The sequence below is a fragment of the Coccidioides immitis genome (genome assembly GCF_000149335.2).
Source record: "Coccidioides immitis RS genomic scaffold supercont3.1, whole genome shotgun sequence".
Classification (NCBI taxonomy): Eukaryota; Fungi; Ascomycota; class Eurotiomycetes; order Onygenales; family Onygenaceae; genus Coccidioides; species Coccidioides immitis.
In genome coordinates, this window is record NW_004504310.1 from 792271 (window position 1) to 811018 (window position 18748).

An 18748-nucleotide genomic window follows, 5' to 3' on the forward strand; every position below is an offset into this window, starting at 1 on the left:
AATCCAGCATGATTCTGCAGGTATCTAACAAGCTAGAACAGCGAAGGAAGCCACTGCAGCGGGGAAACATTCTCCAGCCTGTGCAAAAGTGTTGTCCATCACAATCTTCCGTGGGTTGCCACTGGGGTGCATTCGTGGCACGGGGGGAACGAAAATGGAAAGCCATGATGATATCCTTCAGAAAAGGAGATATTCTGGGGAAGAAAACATCTCCCTGTCCCGTTTCACGGACTCTTGCGTAGATCCGGGAAGCTTACAGTATTGCCACGGGACGGAACGTCGATGGCAGCTTGTTCTTGTGGCGTGGTTCCTGGTCGCTGAAGACGGTGATGGCTTTCATGACCACACGATGATAACGGAGGAAACACTCCGGGACATCATCATCATTAAAATGTAGAAAATCAGGCAGTGTATCTGTGGAAAGGCATGCATCACCCCCAAGCCCAAAACCCCAGCCCGCCGATCGGCATGTTGAGCACATGCACACATGCTTGCGGAATTCTACATCTAGTAATCCGAAAACACGTCCGGTTCCTAGGAGAAAATAAAATATGGAGCTTGCGATGGAGGCCGTGGAGCAGACCTGCCCATCGCAACGGCGCTGGCACGGGGGATCGCTGCACAAACGGGCGTGTTGACGAACTGGCGATCTCCACTGACAACGTCGATCGGTCGGCAGGGAGGCGAGAGTGGCTTTTGACCCAGCTTGGCTCCACAGACCCTTCCGCGACGTCGTCATCGGACAAAAAAAATGACATGTTGTGTACGAGCGAGCGAACAACAGAGGTGATGATGTGAAATGGAAGATGGAATGTTGGGTGAGGTTGCAGTAAGAGCAAGCTACTTGACTAGTGAACAGGATCTCGTCGACCAAACCAACAGTACGGTTGAAATCAGATGGCAAACGTAGAGGGCACGACATGCAGCACACGCCAGCGGAACCTCAGACAACTTTTAACTAGCTGGTAGATGCTGTGGAGCCATTGCAGAGCTCGAGAGAATCGTCGGAGCAGGGAAAATGCCGCAGACGGATGCTTCATACTACATAATTACAGAGACGCGAAGAAACAAAACCCGCAGGCGCCATGGTACTGCAGACTGGGGGTAGAAGGAATCATATGAAGACATTAATAGAGCCATACATAAGTGGGATGAGAAAGAAGAACAAGAATGAAAATACACCATTTGTTGCGCGCCTTTTTTTTTTGGCTCGAATTTCATGCGGGAAAACCGAGAGAATGAGAATGGAAAATGGAAATGAGAATGAAAATGAAAATACAATCTCCTAAACTGTTGTCGCTTTTGAAAACATGGCTTTCCTCCCCGTCCAAGAAAAGAAAACATCCAAACTCGTCGAATTTCGCAGAGGTATCCACCCAGTCTGTTGGAAAGTGGATGGTCCCCTTTTGTTAGGAATTACCTCTTGATTGCACCCGAGACGTCCCTTCAAAGGCGGCTTACATCGCAGCGACTGGCTCTGGAGCAGGCTCTGCGTGTTCCTCCTTTGTGTCCTCACGGAACTGAGGGAGAAGCTCGGTCTGTGGAGCCGCCGGGAAATCTGGATGCTCAATCGCAGCCGGACCTGGCTGAGGCTCGGCCTTGACTGGGGTGTCCAGGATGTGCTCCTGCTTTTGCTTCGGGGATGCCGAGTGGGCGAGAGGAGTGACGACGTATTCATGGGCCTTTGCACGATATTCACCAACATAATGTTTTACAATGCCGGTGGCCTGGCTGGTCTGGGCTTCTGCCATCTCCTTGACTTCCCGCGCGTGGGAGTTGATCATCTCCTGGAGAACATTGATCTGCTCGTCGATAAACTCCTTGTTGCTGAGATAAAACAGAGGTCCAAGGTAGGCAACCGTCACGCCGATGAGGGCCAGAACCCAGAGTGGTAGGAACCGCACGAGCCAGTACGATGTAAGGGCAGCCGAGAAAGTCTGCGAAAGTCAGCATAGAAATGCGAGATGGACGCGTTTTGTTTGGGGGGAGACATACGGCAAGAGTATATGACAGGTTCTCGACGAACAGAATGCGTTGGAACTCGATGAGGAAAAAGTCCATCAATTGCTCGAGGTCCTCAAGCACGCTCTCGACCGTGTCCTTGGGGATAGTGTAGTACTTGCGAGGACGCGAATTGCTCATCAAGCCGCGACCGAAGATGGCTCGTCCACTAACTTCGACAATCGCCGTGACTAATCAAGGGGGTTTTAGAAATCAGATTCGCTCCCGTCTCTAGCAACTCCGAAAGCTACAACTCACATCCAAGGGAAATGTATAGTAGCTTCAAGGCCCAGCGGAGCAATGGAAGATATCGACCTGCAATGATCATAGCCACGACGCTGGCATAGGAGGCAGCTGTGGTTTGAGGGCGCTCCCACTATCTCCCGTCAGTAAACCCGTCAATGTCGCATACACGCACACCGCTGTATCTCGGAGACTTAGAAGGAGGGGGAAACTCACGCTGAGCAAGCTATAGACGAGGGAGTGGTAGTCTGATCCGAAACGTCAGCCGGAGGAAGCGGAAGAGCAGGAATCAGCTCAAAGAGATACGTACGAGTCAAGGGCTGTCCGGGCGCGGTCTTCTCGGGACTTCCGTTGGTAGATCTGCGATCGGCATCCCCTGTGAAGTCTAGAAAGATCGTAAGACTTGTGGAAGGTTGAAGAGATCAGCTGAATCACAGGTTTGATACACACCATTGTTAGAGTGCAGACTACATCACTTGCAAGGCTCTCTATGATGAAGGGTCAGGATGTGATGCTCCTCAGGCCAGGTTGCCAGTGAGTGACTGTGTAGAAACGAGTTGTTGTCAGTGTCTGGGGAGCTGAACATCTGGCAGGGTCGGAGAGCCCCTACTCACCTTACATTCTTCGGTTGTCAATCCTCCAGTGGTGCAGCAGCAATTTACCATTGCACAAGAGAGCCAAAAAAAGCTCAAGTAAAGAAAAGAACAGCATGGATGATGTTGGTTCTTACCTGTGTGTGGGATATCACTCGGAGCAGACTCAGCCATTGTGGGCGCAGTTCTCCAGGGTAAGCTTGTTCTTTGTCTCGATGCTGTGGTAGTTGGGCAGGGTGGAAGAAGATAGGTAAGCAAATATAATGTAGTCAAGGGAGAAAGTAATGAATGAGCGAAAGAAGAAGAAAAGGAAAAAGAGGATGAAGAGGATGAAGACAGAGTTGGTGTTTGAGGTTGGTTTGGTTTGTTGGTGAGAGTGCGAAATCTTGCTTTGTTTTTAGGGAGTGATGCAATCGTTACAAACAGGAAAATCAAATCACAAACAACAGCCGTTTTAACTGTCTTCCAACGTTCTCAACTAGGTAATAAATACACTCTCTCTGATGTAGACGTTTTCTTTTCTCTATTCAAGATGCCATCTGTCCTCTGTCCTCTGCCACCTACTATCCTCTCACTCTCTCTCCCGCCCTTCTCTCTCTCACTCACTCTCACTCTGAATCGCTGATGCCTACTCCTCTGCTTGCATGTGACAAACGGGTGAGTAGTTATTCTATTAATAGGATGATCCCTACAACCGCCAGCGTGTGAGGCGAGAAAATGTCCGATCGCACAACACCCACTCTGTATTATGGCTAAGGTGGCATTGTCATCAGAAGAAATTCTATTCCATTCCCATGGTATAACTAACAACCTAACGCTTAAAAAAAAAAGGGAAAAGGAAAAAGGAAAAAGGAAAAAGGGAAAAGAGAAAAGAAAATGACAATGACAATGACAATGACAATGACAATGACAATGAAACGCGCCTATCGAAAGTACAGATAACCCGGATGTCCATCTAGTAGCTTCGAGGGAGGTCGAGAACCTTTTCGCTGACGAAATTCATAATCATCTCCTACCAATCAAGCCCGTTAGCAGGTGGGTAAAAAAAAAAAAGGGACTTCCAACTGCACTTACCCGGCTAATGGGCGCAATTCTCGGCACAAAACATTCTCGAAGATATCTCTCGACGTGGAATTCCTGGGCATATCCCATTCCGCCGTGTGCGAGGACCTGAATTTGTCCGACCGTTAATTTAGTAGGAAAGGGGAAAGGGAGAAAAAAAGAAAAAGTGACAAAAAAGAAAAAGGCAGATCATTCACGTACGGCTCTCTCGCAAGCAGTGAATGCCGCCTCCGCTGCAAGGAACTTGGCGGAGTTGCAGGCCACCCCGACCGTATGCTGCGAGATGGATTTGTCCGTCTTGCTCGCATCGTAAAGTCTCGCAGCATGGTAGGTGGCTAGCTTGGCTGCCTCTAGGTTCATGTACGCCGACGCCAGCGGGTGGGCGATGCCCTGGTTCTGGCCGATCGGGCGGCCAAAGACGACGCGTTCTTTAGCATATTTGGCTGCTTTCTCCAAGGCCACGTAGCCCAATCCCAGGGCCTCTCCCGCAAGCAGACACCTCTCGGCATTCATCCCGTGAAGAACCTGCGGTAAGGAGATTAGTAAAAAGGACATTCTCCCCCACGGTAATCCAGAAGACGGGGCCGACGCACGATTTTGAAGCCCTCGCCTTCCTTCCCAATGAGAGTATCGGCGGAGACGCGGTAGTTGTCGAAGAACACTTCATTGGCATCAACGCTCCGGCCACCCATTTTCTTGATTTTTCTGAGATCAAGACCCGGTGCATTTTTATCAAAGTCGATGAAGAAGAGCGAGAGGCCCTCAGATGGCCTTTTGACTTCTTCAATGGGCGTCGTCCGGGCGAGAAGGACCATCTTCTTTGCGACCTGCGCGGAGGATATCCATCTAGTCAAGCCATCAGCGAACGCACGTTGTCGCTAGGAGATATGTGGCTCTCACATCTTCTGGCCCGACACCCTGTAGTGGTCGCCGTCTCTGGTTGCCGTAGTGCGAAGTTTGAGCGTCTCCAGCCCGGTGTTCGGCTCCGTCCTAGTGACCTGTTAGCTGCCAAGCCGTCCTGTCATCCCCTGAGAGTCCTCTTTCTCCTACACTCCAAAACAGGTTCTATATTCTCCCGCTATCAGTTTGGGTAGCATCTGTTGTCGCTGTTCTTCCGTGGCAAATTTGGCGACAGGCTGTATTCCTATGAGTATAATATGATTGAAGTTGGCGTATAGGTGAGAGAGATTATGCTTACCTGGGTGGCATAAACGTTGGCATGGATTGATTGAGCGCCCGCGAGCCCGGCACCGCTCCTAGGAAGACGCCATGTGAGTCGCTCTTGACTCGAGACGAGCAATTGGGTATCCCTGGTGTATATCATACTGAGCGATTGTGTGCAGCATCATGGTAGCTTCTGAGATGCCGAGTCCTGCGCCGCCCAGTTCCTCCGGCAGGGCGATGCCTATCCAGCCATCTTTTGCAAGAGCGGCATGGAGCTCATGGGGGTATTCTCCAGTTTCATCGCGCTCCGCCCAGTATTCCTATATGGTTCCAAGAACTGCGATTAACCCTTCTCTTTCCTGGTCTCCCTGGCGACGGGACGATTTTTGAAAGAAACGCATAGCGTAAACCTACATCGGGGAAATTCGAGCAGATCTTTGATATAGCATCTCTGACCATCAGCTGCTCTGGTGTGAAACAGCTTAAATCCATTATTCTAGTAGGTGATGACGCGGAAAATGCCCGTGTCTGGGACAGTAGCTGCTGTACGCCCCGTGCACGAGCTGCCTGCTGTGAGGCGGGCAGTTGGCGGCACGCGACGGAGAGGAGGGAGCGGGAGAAGAGCTTTGATGCCATTGGTGTCGTGTTTGGTCACTATGAAGAGTAATTCGGCATTGTACAGGTAGAACTACAGACGGTCATTTGATATTTATTGACCTGAGATCGCCGGCAGCGAGCTTGAAGCTGCTTTCGGCTCGGCAATTCCGGGGCAAAAATGATGCGCATTAGAGGCGAAGCTTTGTTCGTTTGGGGGCCACTCCGGGGAAGCTCCGAAAGGCATCCCATCCCGCAGCAAACGGCGTGGCTGCAGCAGACCATGGCAACGATCAATATTCGCTCCGCTACCCTCTTCCTCTCCCCTTGGTCTTTAATCCTGTTTTTGTCTCTCTCTCTCTCGCTTCTATTTTTATCTTTCTCTGCCTTTTGGTGCCGTTTCTCGGTCGTCACCCGCGATTATGTCATGTCGTTAGTCAGCGTATACCACGTGATTTCGCGTTTTGGTGTGTTTTGATCTCTCGAACAGACGAACGACAAACCACCGCAACGAACAACAACCGCCGACGGACGAACACACCCGCCTATAGACACACGTCGAGTCTTCCGCTGCCCGAGGATGCTGCACGGGAGACGTACCTAGCCGTCTTTTCTCCCCATACTGCATCTTTTTTTCCTTCAAGCTCGCCGTCGTGTCGCCCTATTCGCCCTCTATTGCGCGTTTGTTTACACCATGGCCTCCACGGCCTTCAAGCTGCAGAAGCCGGTCGGCTCCGCAGAATGGATCGCGGCAGAAAAGGAAAACATTATGTATCTGGTGGACCAGGAGATGGAGGAGGTTGAATTTCCCGTTCGACATGAATTGGATTGGCTGAACGAGCACATGGCGGAGGTCTTCCGGGGAAACCAACTGTACGTGTCCTGCGTCATGCTGCTCAATGTTGGACCGTGCGTTACTCACTCAGGCACAGCAATGTTACCGAGATATTCAAAACTCCCGGAAAACTTCGCGGTAAAACCCCCCGCACGATCAGAAAGCACAAGACTCCCGCTGGGCAGGCGCGTGTTGTAAGTCAAACTACATGCCACCATCCCCAGTTGTTCTTGCATGCAACACAAGTTCGAGGATTATCGAGTCTAACATCGAACGCTAGCCCCTGAGCGATATCTTCTCTTCACAGAATGCTAAAAATAGTCCTCTCCCGACAAACCGATTCCAGCAGGAGATCTCAAAACTAGCTGCTCGCAAGGAATCACCTTCGAAACGGCAGTGGCCATTGTCAACTCTGAGCCAGAACTCCAATCCAAATTACAATACTGACTCGGGCTACCATGATATACCCGATGATGACCATATGCATGTAGTCTCTTCTCAGGCCACCGAGCCCGCCCCGGAAGCCGAGGAGACTCAAAATGAGCCGGAAGTGGAACATGAAGAGGAACAGGAACAGGAACATGAACCGGAACCGGAGCAAGAGCAAAAACAGGAACAGGAACAGGAACCGGAGCAAGAGACTGCAACGCAGCGTATTGATGAGTCAACCTTACTGGCAGAAGATCATGGTGACCAGAGTCCCTCTATTGCCCGCCGGACAACAGAGGATTCATTCCATTCGGCAAGAGAGGTCGCCGCGAGCAAAGAAAATACTGTCGAACCCATGGACTTCGAGTGCTCGCAACCCCCCCAGCATCACAACTATTTACAGCCGGTATATCCTACCATTCAACCCGAAGCACATGATACCTCCCCGCAGGTACAGCCCCAGCTCTCCCACTCTTATCATCCGCCAGCTTCAGGACCACCAGAACATGACACGATGCTTGATCATCTCGATGATATAGGTTCTCCGTCCGAAAAGTCGACCCCTGGACGCCCTCTTCTCCGGAAGAGCAGTCTCACATTTGCATCTCTCCCTGCCAGAGAACCGCTGATGAAGAAGAGCATGGGAGGCACCAGAATGTCAAGACTAAGCCAGATTGATCCGGCCAAGAATGGCTACTTTGGTCGCCAAACTGGAGGAGCCAGGATGACACAGTTTTTCAACGAGGAAAAAAACAAGGAGGAGAACATCAGCGCACCAACGCATGAAGAGTCGGACTCGGATACCAGGGCGACCAAATTTCATAACAAGTCGTCCACACAACTCCTTCATGAGAAGATCAACATGCTTGGTAAGACTCAGTCGACGAGAAGCACTAAGTCTATTGCATCGGCCACCTCGTCAGCCGCGCAGCAGATTACATACCCTGAACTCCCACCTTCTCGCCATGGACCTTCTACCGATGGTCCGAAGCAGTTGGCTCGCGAGGAATCACCAAGAATGGGCGATTCATCCATGCCACCTAGCTCACCGTTCTTTGCTCGACATTCGCAATTTGCCCGGGATCGTAGTGTAGAGATCGCGGAGAAACCCAAGTCGAGTCTGTCTTCTTCCAACCAAGATCAGTATGCGAAGCTTCGATCCTTACGTACAGGAACTCCAGAACGACGGTCTCCGGCGCCAAGATCATTTATCTCACATGGTAAATCAGCCTCTGTTTCTTCGCTTGCTGGCTCTCCACGTCCCGGCACTGCTGGGTCTTTGCATAAATCCACCACGTTCGATGGCACCCCCAAAAGTTCTACTACTCCCACGGGCTCTCCAAAACGTTATGAAGGACCTCTAAGTGCATCCAAGTCCAAGCTCCAATCTATAATGAAATCTGCCAAAGGATTGTTTAGCAGCAGCGCTGGCGCGTCCGCTGCAGCGAAAGAAGCCATATCACCCAATTCGATGCGCTCAAAACCCACAGGTTACCCAAGTCTGCATGGCACCTTTAGTCAGGCTTCCACACAGCAATATGGGCACGAGAGCCCGGTGAAACAACAGGGCCGTCGAACTCGGAGTTCTACGGAACGTGAAGAGAGACGCAGAGAACAGGAGATGAGAGAACGCCAGCGTATCCAGGAACAATTGGAAAAGGAACGAGAGGCAGAAAACGCAAGGACTTCCCACCCTAAAACCCCACACAACCCGCCATCTGGCATACAAAGATTGGAGGCTATTGTTCCTCCTCCAGCTCCAGGAATCAAGTCAAGCCCGAAGAAGGTGCAGGCACCGCCCAGATCTGCAACCAGAGACTTGGAGGATCGTCGTGAAGAGGAAATCAAGGCTCCAATTTCCGGGTTTCCCCAAACACAACCAAAGAAGAATGAGCGTCGACCGGTCAAACCGACGCGGGAGACACAGAAGGCAAAACCCCAGCCAGTTTCTATCAAAATAGGGACGCTATCTCAGCGTATTCCGTTAAATTCGGTTCCTTCAAGTGCGCCTAGAATTCAAGATCCCACTCCCACACCGACTCTGACGAAGCAGCCGTCAGTCAAAAAGGCGAGCATTGCTTCTTCTCATACCAGCACTTCAACAAATAGTTTTAAGAGTTCAACTACCGGGAGCAGCACCAAATCGAAGGCAGCCTTGGCCGCTGAGAGAAGAGAACAAGTAAGTATTTCGCCTTTGTATACTTATCCTATTACTAACAATCGGTAGCAACGTCGTGAGGCACAGCAGCGACGAGAAGCAGAGCGCAAAAATCTCGAAGAAGCACGTCGCCAGGAACAACTTCGCGCGGAAGCCGAGCGAAGGGAACGAGAGCGTGTGGCCATGTTGGAGGATCCAAAGAGTGCTGCGAAGAAACAAGCAATCGAGAAGCGGAGGCTCGAAAATGCACGAAAGGCACAGCAGCAGAGAAATCAACAACCTCCACCGGCCAACGACACGGTAAGTAAACGTCATCCATTCGTGCTCTGATGATGCTGATGTGATTCTTTTCAGTCCCTCGTTTCCCATCAGGAGAAGTCTAGCTTTCAGTCTTCCCAACGACCGGATATGGGCCCAGCTAGGCCTGCTTCTAGACTGAATAATGTTCAACCACCTTCTCGACCTCAGCCGATGATAAATCCGGCCAAGCCGCCAAAGCGTCCGAATGAAGAGGAGGCAGTGCGAACAGTATCTGGAAAGCGGAGGAAGACCGACGACGAGCTTGCAACTGAACCCCCTATGCGACCAACAATGGCGCCTCCAATTCGTCAATCTAATGTTCGAAAAGTAAGCACGTCCAACTTCATAGATGATGGAGCGATAGCTGACTGAGGAACAGGAACTTAAAGCACAAGCATTCCCGGGTGGCTATGCAGGTGCACCAACCATGGGACATAGCCAAGCTGGACTGTCAGTGTTCAAGCACCCGACGAACCCAGCCCGCCCGCTACAGACTCCAGGTCACCCTCAAGCCGGCCGATCGGCTCAGCTATTAGAGATGTCCAAGTTCGCAAGTGGCAAAATCCCGTTCGCGGACTCAAATCCACCACCTCCAGCCGCTCACAAAACCCCTGGACACAAACCAGCACACAAGGTTGCCCGCTCGCCAGCTTATCCCAATGGTGAAAATATCAAACTCCCCGAAATCCCTACAGACAGCGAAGAAGAAGATTCCGAGGCGGAACCGTATCACGTACCCGAGTGGGCGAAAGCAGATAACCTCCGAAACATCCTCATCGAGCAGGAAGGCAAAGATGGAGAGATGGTGTTCGGGCCTACTGCCCCATTGCGCATGGAGGAGATATTTAGAGATAATAAGGAGCGGCTGAAGAAATTTAGGGATCGAACTAGTAGCGCGAATTGGGGTGGTACAGATGGATTGACAACAGAAGAGATCCGGTGGGATATCGAGCAGAGAGAGGCACTGAAGAAGAATGGCGGCTGGACATTTGGCACTTAGCTGCTGTTTGGAGTGTGTTGCTTATCTATGTATAAATACATGTTCATATTCTTTTCGGTCTGGATTGTTTTGGCATTAATGTTGTCCTTGAGTTTGTCTTGGGGAATGATTTGTTTAATATTGATAACCACAGGTAGAACGCATATACTTGCATACGTATATTTGTTAGATGAAGGACTGTTTACTTTACTAGCCATAAAAGCAATTGGAGTTTTTGACTCGGATTCTACACTTGTTAATTTTCAAACAACTATGGAAGCAAAAGGGAAAAAGGATCGATCCATCACATTTAAGTTTGCTCTATAATATAAATATCCATTCTAATCTTTCATCTTGTATCCATTCAATTTGAAAATGATAAAGGAGATGTAACAAAAGCGCAAAAAAGTACGAAATGGAAATAAGGAAATAGGAACAGAGGATAGTTCAGCCCGGAAATACAAGGTCTCCAAAAAAACGCCCCAACCGAACTCCGTTTCCCAATCCATTAGCTAGCCTGCTGCAGTCACTTTCGATATACAAAATAGAGTACAAACATCAGGATCATACGAGTGTCACGGTAGTGATGGGACATCACCAAGCGCTTCAGAGGTATGTATGACCTGTTCAAATCACTCTATGTCAGGCTCGACATCACTAACACCCTCGTCCCTGCCTTCGTCCATCGCATCAGCGTTGAGATTTGCAATGTCGCCAGTCCCGCGGCGTTCCTTGCCGCGATCGTAGTTGACAGTTCGCCAGCCCAGCGGTGCGGAGGGCTCTTTGATGTATTCGGACATGGGGAACTAAATAGAAAGGTTAGTGAATGGGCAATCTTAAAACGGATAGGAGACATACGTAGTGATCATTCTTCTTCATGGTCACGACCCAGGGCACATTGTCGAAGGTCACGGCTCGGAGGCGGAAGTAAGTATTGTTGGGGATGTTGCTGACTTCTCGGATGAACGAATCTAGATCGGGGGTTTTGACACCGTTTACTGCGGTGATGAAGTTCGTTGGAGAGAGGCCGTACTGGTAGGCTGGGGAGCCACGCGACTACGTACAGGTCAGTGATTCAAAATATGGAAGAGGGAATGGGGGTGGAAACAATACCCTTGCGCTGACGTAGACTTCGCTGTGCAACTTACTGATCTGCTGTCGAACGGCGTGATGCGGTTTCTGCAATACGGCACCGCAGAAAATCAGCGCCCGGTCGGTCTCCAGATCCTCTGTTGGCACAGTCTTGATCTTGATCTTCATCTCCTCGCCATTTCGCACAATCAACGCGTCAAGAGTCTCCTGGTCGTACATCATATCAAATTCGGACACACGTGTGATCAGCTTATCATTCAACGTTAAGATGATGTCTCCCTCTTCTAGCGGTCGGACATCGGCGGACAACGGCGAGGCGCAATCCACCTTTCGAACCATGAACAGTTCATGTCTTGCGGCATTAGCCTTGGCGACTTTCTCAATCCATTCCTCCGAGACACCCATGACACGTGCCTGGCTCATTTGAATAACATATGTCTCCATATCGAGGATGCGCAGGCGCGGGATGACACCACTCTGGATTTGCGAGATGACGGGGATCAGAGACGGCGTAGCAAGGCCAAGATGATATTCCACGTCTTTGTGGGAGGATTGCGTTCGTTCACCGAGGTAATTCAACCACAGAGCCTGAATCACACCATCTTCTCCTAGCAAAACACCACTGGTGCACTGACTGCTCAGTCCAGTGTCAACAGTGATGGCATCCAAGTTGATGGCGCGGTATCTAGGAGCCGCCGCATTAGGTGGAATAGCAACAGTGGTGATATCAGTGACCGCAGTCTTCGCAACCACGATTCTAAAGTTCTGATTGAACCCCACAAACAATGTCTCCGCTCCTTGTTTGATGTATTCTGGGCTCAAGCGTGCGGTCTTGACGGGCGCCTGGACGAGGCTAGGATCATACTGAATGATCGTGTAATTCTGCAAGGGATGCAAAAAGACAACCTTGGCGCTCACGATGATAGAGTCGGCGACGGTGATGTTGATATCGCACAGGTCAAACGGGACAATCGCTCGGGAGATCACAACCAAGCCCTTCTCTGCGTCAACCACTAATCCGAACCCTGTCTTTCTGGCCTGTGGAAACCCGTCTAACTTGACGGGCATGGTGCATGAGACACGGACAAAACTTCGGACAATATCAGCAGCGGCAGGGTGACTGACACCGTCAAGCTGAATGAAATCAGCTTTACGTGGGACCGGGGGTTCGGCAGGAATTGGGTCCGCGAGGTCTGTGAAATCCCAGAGCCCTGTTTGGTCGTTCCTCTGGGCCAGTCTCATATGCGGATGCCAGTGACGATCAATATGAACGATGCTTGTTCCACGGGTATGGAGATCTCGGATATGGCGATAGGAAAGAACAATTCTAGCGCGATCTATTTTCAACCGTCAGACGCCGGTAACTCAGCGGGGAAAGGTTAAATGCTGAGAAAAAGAAGGTCATACCTGGGATAGTCTTCAAAACTTCAATGAACTCGTCTAGATTTCTTGTTGGTCTTTTATCAACTGAATCGATGATCCATCCAGAAAATGTACTTTCCAGCTTAAACGATCCAGCTGCCTCACACACATAGACACCTTTGCACGCGATGGCATACAATCTCGCTTGCTGGTAGGATAGATCGTGGAAGGTAGCTCCAGCAACGGTAACATATCGTGACGGAGTGATCGCATGAAGATCCTGAACCTTGCACGTAACTTCCAGGTCCTCGCCGCCTCTCTGCACCAGCAGATGAACGTCCCCTCCGACACTGGAGTCCAGGATATCATCTAACCGGACAAATTGGGTCAGAAGCTCGCCGTTGGCCTTGATCAGCACGTCGCCTTCTTGTAATTTGCCGTCGCCAGGGCCTTCAGGAAGTACGATCTCCGCCACGAGCATACCGGTTTCTTTCGGGGCTACTCTGCGGACTTCAGCCTCCCATTCTGGCGAGAGACCAAGACGTCGACATTCGTCAAAGGGCTTGATGATCCACTGAGTCTGTATGGTTCCGCGACTGACAAGTTCTCCTTTCTGAATACACTGTAACGCGCGAAGGGGTCGGTCGAGTGGGAGGAAGTAATCAGTTGCCGCACCGTCAGCACGACCACCAGCCTGCAGCGCGATCACATGGCCGTCTATGTTGACCACGGGACTGCCGGAACTCCCACCGCTAGCAGCCGCAGCGGCCTGGATGTAGTTCGTGTTGAAATCGCTGTACCCTTCACCGTACTCCGGGGCGTTGCGATCAAGACGACTGATCACACCGGAGAGAATACTCAACTTTTCACCAGCGTCGTTTCCCACAACTCTGATCTCCACACCCACACGGGCGGATTCTGGCTGTAGCTTCAATTCGGTGAGGGGCATGTACTTGATTGCCTTTGGATCGAACTTGAGGATACCAAAATCGTGAACAGGATCGCGATAGATGGGTGTTACATCACACTATCCGGCAGAAATTTGTAATTAGCCACCAAGAGTCCCAAAGAGCTGAAATACAAATAGAGGGAGGTATGGGGGAAAAAAAAAAGGAAAAGGAAAAAGAAAAAGCCTGAGCGTACCTCTTCATGATTATCAAAAATACAATAACCCCAAAACGGGCCCGCACAGACAACATGTCTGTTGGTCAAGATATAACCACGCTTCGCATCGACGACAAACCCCGTGGCCTGGCTGGACATGGACAGATCCGTATCAAAGGACGCAGTCTGGCAGAAATGGATGGACACAACGCTCTTCACGACGGTTTCAATCGTCTCCTGCCACTCCGCAGAATCGGTCTGGACGGCGGGAAGCTTCATCTGCATCGCAGCAGCATCTTCGGCGGCGGAGTCTGGATCGCCATATCCGTACACGGCGAGGTCGGGAGGCAGCTGCATCTCCATAGCAGCGGCGGCGGCAGCGGCCGTCTCTTCGCCGGCGGAGTCCACGTTGCGGTATCCGTACACGGCAAGGTCGCCGGAAGTCTGATCGCCGGAGATCCTGGGTGAGGATGGAGCGGCTGAGTCTGGACGAAGGTGTTTGGCAGAGGGTAACGAGTGAGGGTCACCGCTGTGTTTGCGTTTAGGTTTTTGGGGAGAGCCGTTGAGCTCCATGGCGGAAGAGGAGAAGTAAGATCGACGAGAGAATGCAGAGGGGTATTTATAAGCTTGCTGGTGGTGGTGGTGGTAAGGCTGATTGCGTTTCCCGTGGTGAAGTAGAGGGGACCGGGTGCAGGGAGAGGCTCTAGCAATTGGGACCAAAGGCAAACAGCTTGACCCAGGGCCGGGATGGCGTAGCAGTAACAGGGAAGACAAGATGCGGCCAGGGGGAGAAATTGGCGTTAAGGAAAACGAGCGTCGAGAGATCACGCCCAAAGCCGCGTGTGGGCGCTTCGAAACGGGAGAAGTTGAGCGGAGGGTGGGCGGCAGCACCAGCAGCACCAGCAGCGGTGGTGGTTGGAACGGGAGCGGTGAGGACGGCGTCAGAGCTTGGAATGCCTCCTGGAGCTGCAGGCGGAACAGATTGGGCATTCACAAGGCGCTGGCGGGAGAGACAGGACGGCCGTCGCGAGGTTCTGAGATGCGATTCTGCTTCCGTTTCGTCCGTCCGCCAGCTTCGCGCATCAAACTTTCTCGTCGCGCCGAATGCGGAAAACTTTGCCCTGTTTGCACTGCCACGTGACAGGCAGTTTTGACGACCACGACGACGACGAAGATGATGATGATGGTGATGAGACAGTCGTACATTTAGATGAACGCTTGAGGGGAAGAATGGATAACTAGGTAGTGGTATTTGTACTATGATTATGTGCATGTATGTACACACAAGGCAATCAACCGGTGTAGTTAATTACTTTACCGTCCCAGCATCATCGCTATTCCCCCGGTCTTTGGTCACAATCATGACCACCAAGGTCTTGCAGGCTACCCTACAGCCTGGCCAATGCCCTCCCTGCCGCACAGCCTAGGGTCCAACGTTTCGGAGGTGTAGGCTATATGTCAGTCTCACACGCGACCAGTGGCGCTGTTTCAGGCTAAATAGCCGCTGCCCAACCAGAAGTTCATACCGTCCTCATGGGGCCAGCTTCCGCTCCAACAGTGATCAGTAATGAAACAAGCATGGCGGAAAACAATCAGCAACTCAAACCACCTTTGACCCACTTGATGAAAGAAGAGTCCAAAGAAAATTGCCTGATTGAGCAAAACACACAAAAACAAGCAACCTGGTGCTTGTACTGTCAGACATAGGCCTTCCGTCATCTCTTCTCAGCAATATCAAACTTTGATTTTTTTTTTTTTTCTTTTTCCCCCATAATTAATTGGTAGATAATTATCTCCTTCTCTTCCCCCCCTCTTTTCCATGCAGGGATGTTTAAGCTAGGACCGTGGTCTCTCAGATATATCGGACTTCCCAAACTAGAGATGGAGAAGCAGCTCTTTTCGGCACATGTCTGCTTTAAAGCCACTACGATTCTTGACAGAACAGGAGCATGCATGGCACTATTTTGTGTTCATCCAGTCATGACGCCCATACCTCCCGGTGCCATTCCCTCTGGGCCATGCATCGGCTGGGTTGCCTGTGGCATCAAGTGGGGCACATTCTGCACTTGCATTTGACGTGGCTGCGGTGGTGGTACCTGCGCCGTAGCCTTGGCTGCCTCGGGGAAGAGCTCATTCAACTGCGCATATATCGCGTTCAGACCGGGCATGCTCGGTGGTGGAGTCATGATGGCAGGTGCCAGAGGTGCTGCCACGCCGGACTTCTTGGCTCGGTCAGCGATGGTGGCGAGGTATGCCAGATTCGCCTGTAAGCGCCGCATGCAGTCGACGTATTCCTGGGTTGACTTGCCACCGGGCTTCGCGGCCTGCGGACCGGAGTTTTGAGACTGCGCGACCGCTGGGTCGGCGGGAGAGTGGGCACCTGACTGTTCCTGAGTGGACGGATTGGCCGGTTGGTTCGAGCCTCCTGTCTTCCCGGCGGACTGGAGGTTTACAACTTCCTGCAGGAGAGCAGAATTGATATCCAGCAGAGTCGTGACGCGAGCCTTCTCTCGCGCAGCCATGGCGGCCTGCGCGGCCTGTGCGGCCTGTGCTGCTTGTGTCTGCTGAGGCGGGTGGGGAGAGGGAGAGGACTGCAGATGGGAGGGTGTGGGGGTTTGGGCCTGCATCTGGCCGGAGAGGTGGGCAGGCCGCGTAGGAGTTGTAAATACTGGCCTAGACGCACTAGCGGTAGTCATTGCCGGAGGTTGGACAAACGAAGCGGTGCCATTATTAAGGGCATTGGTGCTGTGAGGCGTCTGGGGCAAAGAGGTCTGGCCTAATACAGCGGGCACCCCCGGATGGGAGAACGCGGGCTGGGAGAAACCTGGGTGGTGAGGGACTGTTTGTGCAGCAGGAAGGCGGACAGCCATGGTCAGTAAGTCGAAATGCGACACATTCAAAGACGATGATTATAAAAAGGAATTTTTGAGAAAGAAAAAGAAGAGGAGCAGCAGGAAGGACAAGGGGGGAAAAGAGAAAAGAAAAAGTACGCGAGAGAAAGAGAGAGTTAGAGAGACAAGAGTGAGAGAACTCGACCCCCGATCCTCGTGGTCTTGGGATGACGAGGACGATAGGCACATGCTCCGAGGAGAGTTCATCTGTTCTTGAGTAATACGAAGTCGCAAGAAAAAGGCGGACAAGAAGGAAGGGAAAACTTGCATGACCCAGCCAATAGAGGACGGCAGATCACGATGGAGTCAGGAAACAGGACCTGGCAGGACATTTAAAAATAAAAATAAAAAATAAAGCAAATAAAAACGATTTGACTTACGATTAGCAGACGCATGATGGGGTAGCGGCGCCGGGGACATCATCATGGCTCCACCCACGCCGGCATGTGGTGGAACAGCGCCGACGACATGCGGGAAGGGATGTTGCTGCTGCTGCTGAGGCTGCTGAGGCTGCTGAGGTTGCGGTTGAGGTGGTTGCTGGTGCTGGTGCTGGTGCTGGTGCTGTTGTTGCGGCTGGTGCTGCTGGTGGATCTGGGGCGGGAGGGTCTCCTGGGCGTACAGGTTGGGGTTCGGGTAGAAGGACATCGACTGAGCAGGCTGCGGGACGATGTGCTGAGGCTGTTGATGCTGTTGATGCTGTTGCTGCTGGTGCTGGTGGTGGTGCTGATGATGCTGGTGTTGGAGGTGAATGGGATGATAGCCGGGAGGATTTGAAGCGGCGGGCAACTGCTGGGGGAAGGGCTGTGGGTAGGGGATCGGTGGTTGGTTCATTATAATATTATTCGTCGAGGCCACTCGAACCCGCGGAAATTATAAGATTTAAACCAGGGAGAGACGAGGGCGACGGGTTTGAGCGATGGGATCTGATGGAGAACCCCGGATTTGCTGCTGCATTCGATTTGTGGGCGCGAAGGGGGGGGAGAGTCGGGCGGGAAGCGCGTGGCGTGTCTTGTCGGGACAACCTTGTCGCTCGACGGGGGATGGATCCGTCACGGGCTCGGCAAAAAAGGCAAAATTTGGTTCTTGAAAAAAAGTCCTGCTCCGCGAAAGGCTTCACGGGTCCTGACAGGGGCTTTTTTTTTTTTCAGTTGAATCGATTTATTAGCTTGCTGCTGCCTCCTGCGGTGAATGACAGCAAATCACGATCTTCTTCTTGTCTCTTCAACGCGGGAAGAGAAGGGGAAAAAAAAATAAAAATTTAAAAAATTTAAATAAAAAAATAAAATAAAAATCGTACGAAGGGCGTAATTACAGGTATGGTTATTAGATAATCTCCGCAATTCGCCAAGATGATTGGCTACAGGGGTTGTATCGGGATCACAACCCATGCGTATCGTGACGACAAGACGACTCCAGCGACATCGAGAATATTAGAGCAGACATCGGAAGCAGCCAGAGCGGCAGAGAAGGCATCCGGATGCACCGAGTCTCTTCCGTCCATACAGAGTTACCCGTCGTCCAGCCTCGAGCATACAAATCTGGTCTACGGCCGGGACAAGAGGTCCGCCGGGATTCCAGGCTAGACACCCCATTCGCAGCACGACGTGCAGTAGCGGCAGCCCACAATTGCTAGGCAAGCGTGGCGGATCAGCGAATGAAGGCGTCTCGAACGCAGCGCTCGGCTGGCCACCAACCCTGCCGCCGGGATGCAGTCGAGCTGACGGCCGTTGCCGCGTTTGAGACAGGAGAAGAACGCACAGGGCCCTACCAGAATAAAAGGCCGGCGGACTCCCCTGGCAAAGCTTTAATAAGTAGCCGCTTCCATTCCATGTAATTCTTTTCTCTTCTTTTCTTCTTCTTCATCTTCTTCTTCGTCTTCTTCGTCTTCTTCTTCCTCTTCTTCCTCTTTCTTCGCTTCGTGGTCCCCGTCTTTGTCTCGGT

The 18748-nt window shown here is 51.6% G+C and overlaps 5 protein-coding genes across 6 annotated transcripts; 1 reads left to right on the top strand and 4 right to left on the bottom strand.

Moving 5' to 3' along the window:
* Nucleotides 1-1016: 1016 nt before the first annotated feature.
* Nucleotides 1017-3188, bottom strand: CIMG_02831 (uncharacterized protein). Its single transcript, XM_001249059.2, has 6 exons — nucleotides 2975-3188; nucleotides 2555-2620; nucleotides 2461-2492; nucleotides 2260-2377; nucleotides 1996-2192; nucleotides 1017-1937 (listed from the first exon to the last, which is right to left on the bottom strand). The coding sequence occupies exons 1-6, from the start codon at nucleotides 3009-3011 to the stop codon at nucleotides 1458-1460; spliced, it is 930 nt and encodes a 309-aa protein (XP_001249060.1). The 5' UTR covers nucleotides 3012-3188; the 3' UTR covers nucleotides 1017-1457.
* Nucleotides 3189-3273: 85 nt separating this feature from the next.
* On the bottom strand, nucleotides 3274-5712 carry CIMG_02830. Of its 2 annotated transcripts, XM_004445526.1 has the most exons (10): nucleotides 5478-5712; nucleotides 5226-5383; nucleotides 5098-5155; nucleotides 4950-5035; nucleotides 4800-4889; nucleotides 4493-4745; nucleotides 4101-4424; nucleotides 3912-4007; nucleotides 3761-3849; nucleotides 3274-3589 (listed from the first exon to the last, which is right to left on the bottom strand). In XM_004445526.1, the coding sequence occupies exons 1-9, from the start codon at nucleotides 5697-5699 to the stop codon at nucleotides 3793-3795; spliced, it is 1344 nt and encodes a 447-aa protein (XP_004445583.1). In that variant the 5' UTR covers nucleotides 5700-5712; the 3' UTR covers nucleotides 3274-3589; nucleotides 3761-3792. The 2 variants fall into 2 exon arrangements, with proteins under 2 accessions (XP_004445583.1, XP_004445584.1); XM_004445527.1 differs by lacking the exon at nucleotides 3274-3589 and having other exon boundaries at nucleotides 3604-3849.
* Nucleotides 5713-6189: 477 nt separating this feature from the next.
* On the top strand, nucleotides 6190-10547 carry CIMG_02829 (inner centromere protein). The gene is made up of 6 exons (XM_001249057.2): nucleotides 6190-6530; nucleotides 6590-6686; nucleotides 6773-9100; nucleotides 9149-9379; nucleotides 9434-9706; nucleotides 9759-10547. Exons 1-6 carry the CDS (start codon nucleotides 6352-6354, stop codon nucleotides 10377-10379), a joined length of 3729 nt encoding a protein of 1242 aa, XP_001249058.1. The 5' UTR covers nucleotides 6190-6351; the 3' UTR covers nucleotides 10380-10547.
* A 245-nt stretch (nucleotides 10548-10792) lies between these two features.
* CIMG_02828 (Pro-apoptotic serine protease NMA111) lies at nucleotides 10793-14906 on the bottom strand (the record flags this gene model as incomplete). Its single annotated transcript, XM_001249056.2, has 6 exons — nucleotides 10793-11164; nucleotides 11217-11414; nucleotides 11472-12787; nucleotides 12858-13839; nucleotides 13956-14212; nucleotides 14312-14906. 6 exons carry the CDS (start codon nucleotides 14904-14906, stop codon nucleotides 10991-10993), a joined length of 3522 nt encoding a protein of 1173 aa, XP_001249057.1. The 3' UTR covers nucleotides 10793-10990.
* A 241-nt stretch (nucleotides 14907-15147) lies between these two features.
* CIMG_02827 (uncharacterized protein) lies at nucleotides 15148-17638 on the bottom strand (the record flags this gene model as incomplete). Its single annotated transcript, XM_001249055.2, has 2 exons — nucleotides 15148-16755; nucleotides 17188-17638. 2 exons carry the CDS (start codon nucleotides 17636-17638, stop codon nucleotides 15887-15889), a joined length of 1320 nt encoding a protein of 439 aa, XP_001249056.1. The 3' UTR covers nucleotides 15148-15886.
* Nucleotides 17639-18748: the final 1110 nt, after the last annotated feature.

Bases quoted from the DNA above. Each gene is read 5' to 3' on its own strand.
- CIMG_02829 (XM_001249057.2), top strand. From the start codon at position 6,352: ATGGCCTCCACGGCCTTCAAGCTGCAGAAGCCGGTCGGCTCCGCAGAA. The intron at 6,687-6,772 runs GTAAGTCAAACT...ATCGAACGCTAG, and splicing joins CCGCTGGGCAGGCGCGTGTT to CCCCTGAGCGATATCTTCTC. The intron at 9,707-9,758 runs GTAAGCACGTCC...ACTGAGGAACAG, and splicing joins GTCAATCTAATGTTCGAAAA to GAACTTAAAGCACAAGCATT.
- CIMG_02831 (XM_001249059.2), bottom strand. From the start codon at position 3,011: ATGGCTGAGTCTGCTCCGAGTGATATCCCACACACAG. The intron at 2,378-2,460 runs GTGAGTTTCCCC...GACGGGAGATAG, and splicing joins TCGTCTATAGCTTGCTCAGC to TGGGAGCGCCCTCAAACCAC. The intron at 2,193-2,259 runs GTGAGTTGTAGC...CCCCTTGATTAG, and splicing joins ACTATACATTTCCCTTGGAT to TCACGGCGATTGTCGAAGTT.
- CIMG_02830 (XM_004445526.1), bottom strand. From the start codon at position 5,699: ATGGCATCAAAGCTCTTCTCCCGCTCCCTCCTCTCCGTCGCGTGCCGC. The intron at 4,890-4,949 runs GTAGGAGAAAGA...ACAGGTCACTAG, and splicing joins TATAGAACCTGTTTTGGAGT to GACGGAGCCGAACACCGGGC. The intron at 4,425-4,492 runs GTGCGTCGGCCC...TCCTTACCGCAG, and splicing joins AAGGCGAGGGCTTCAAAATC to GTTCTTCACGGGATGAATGC.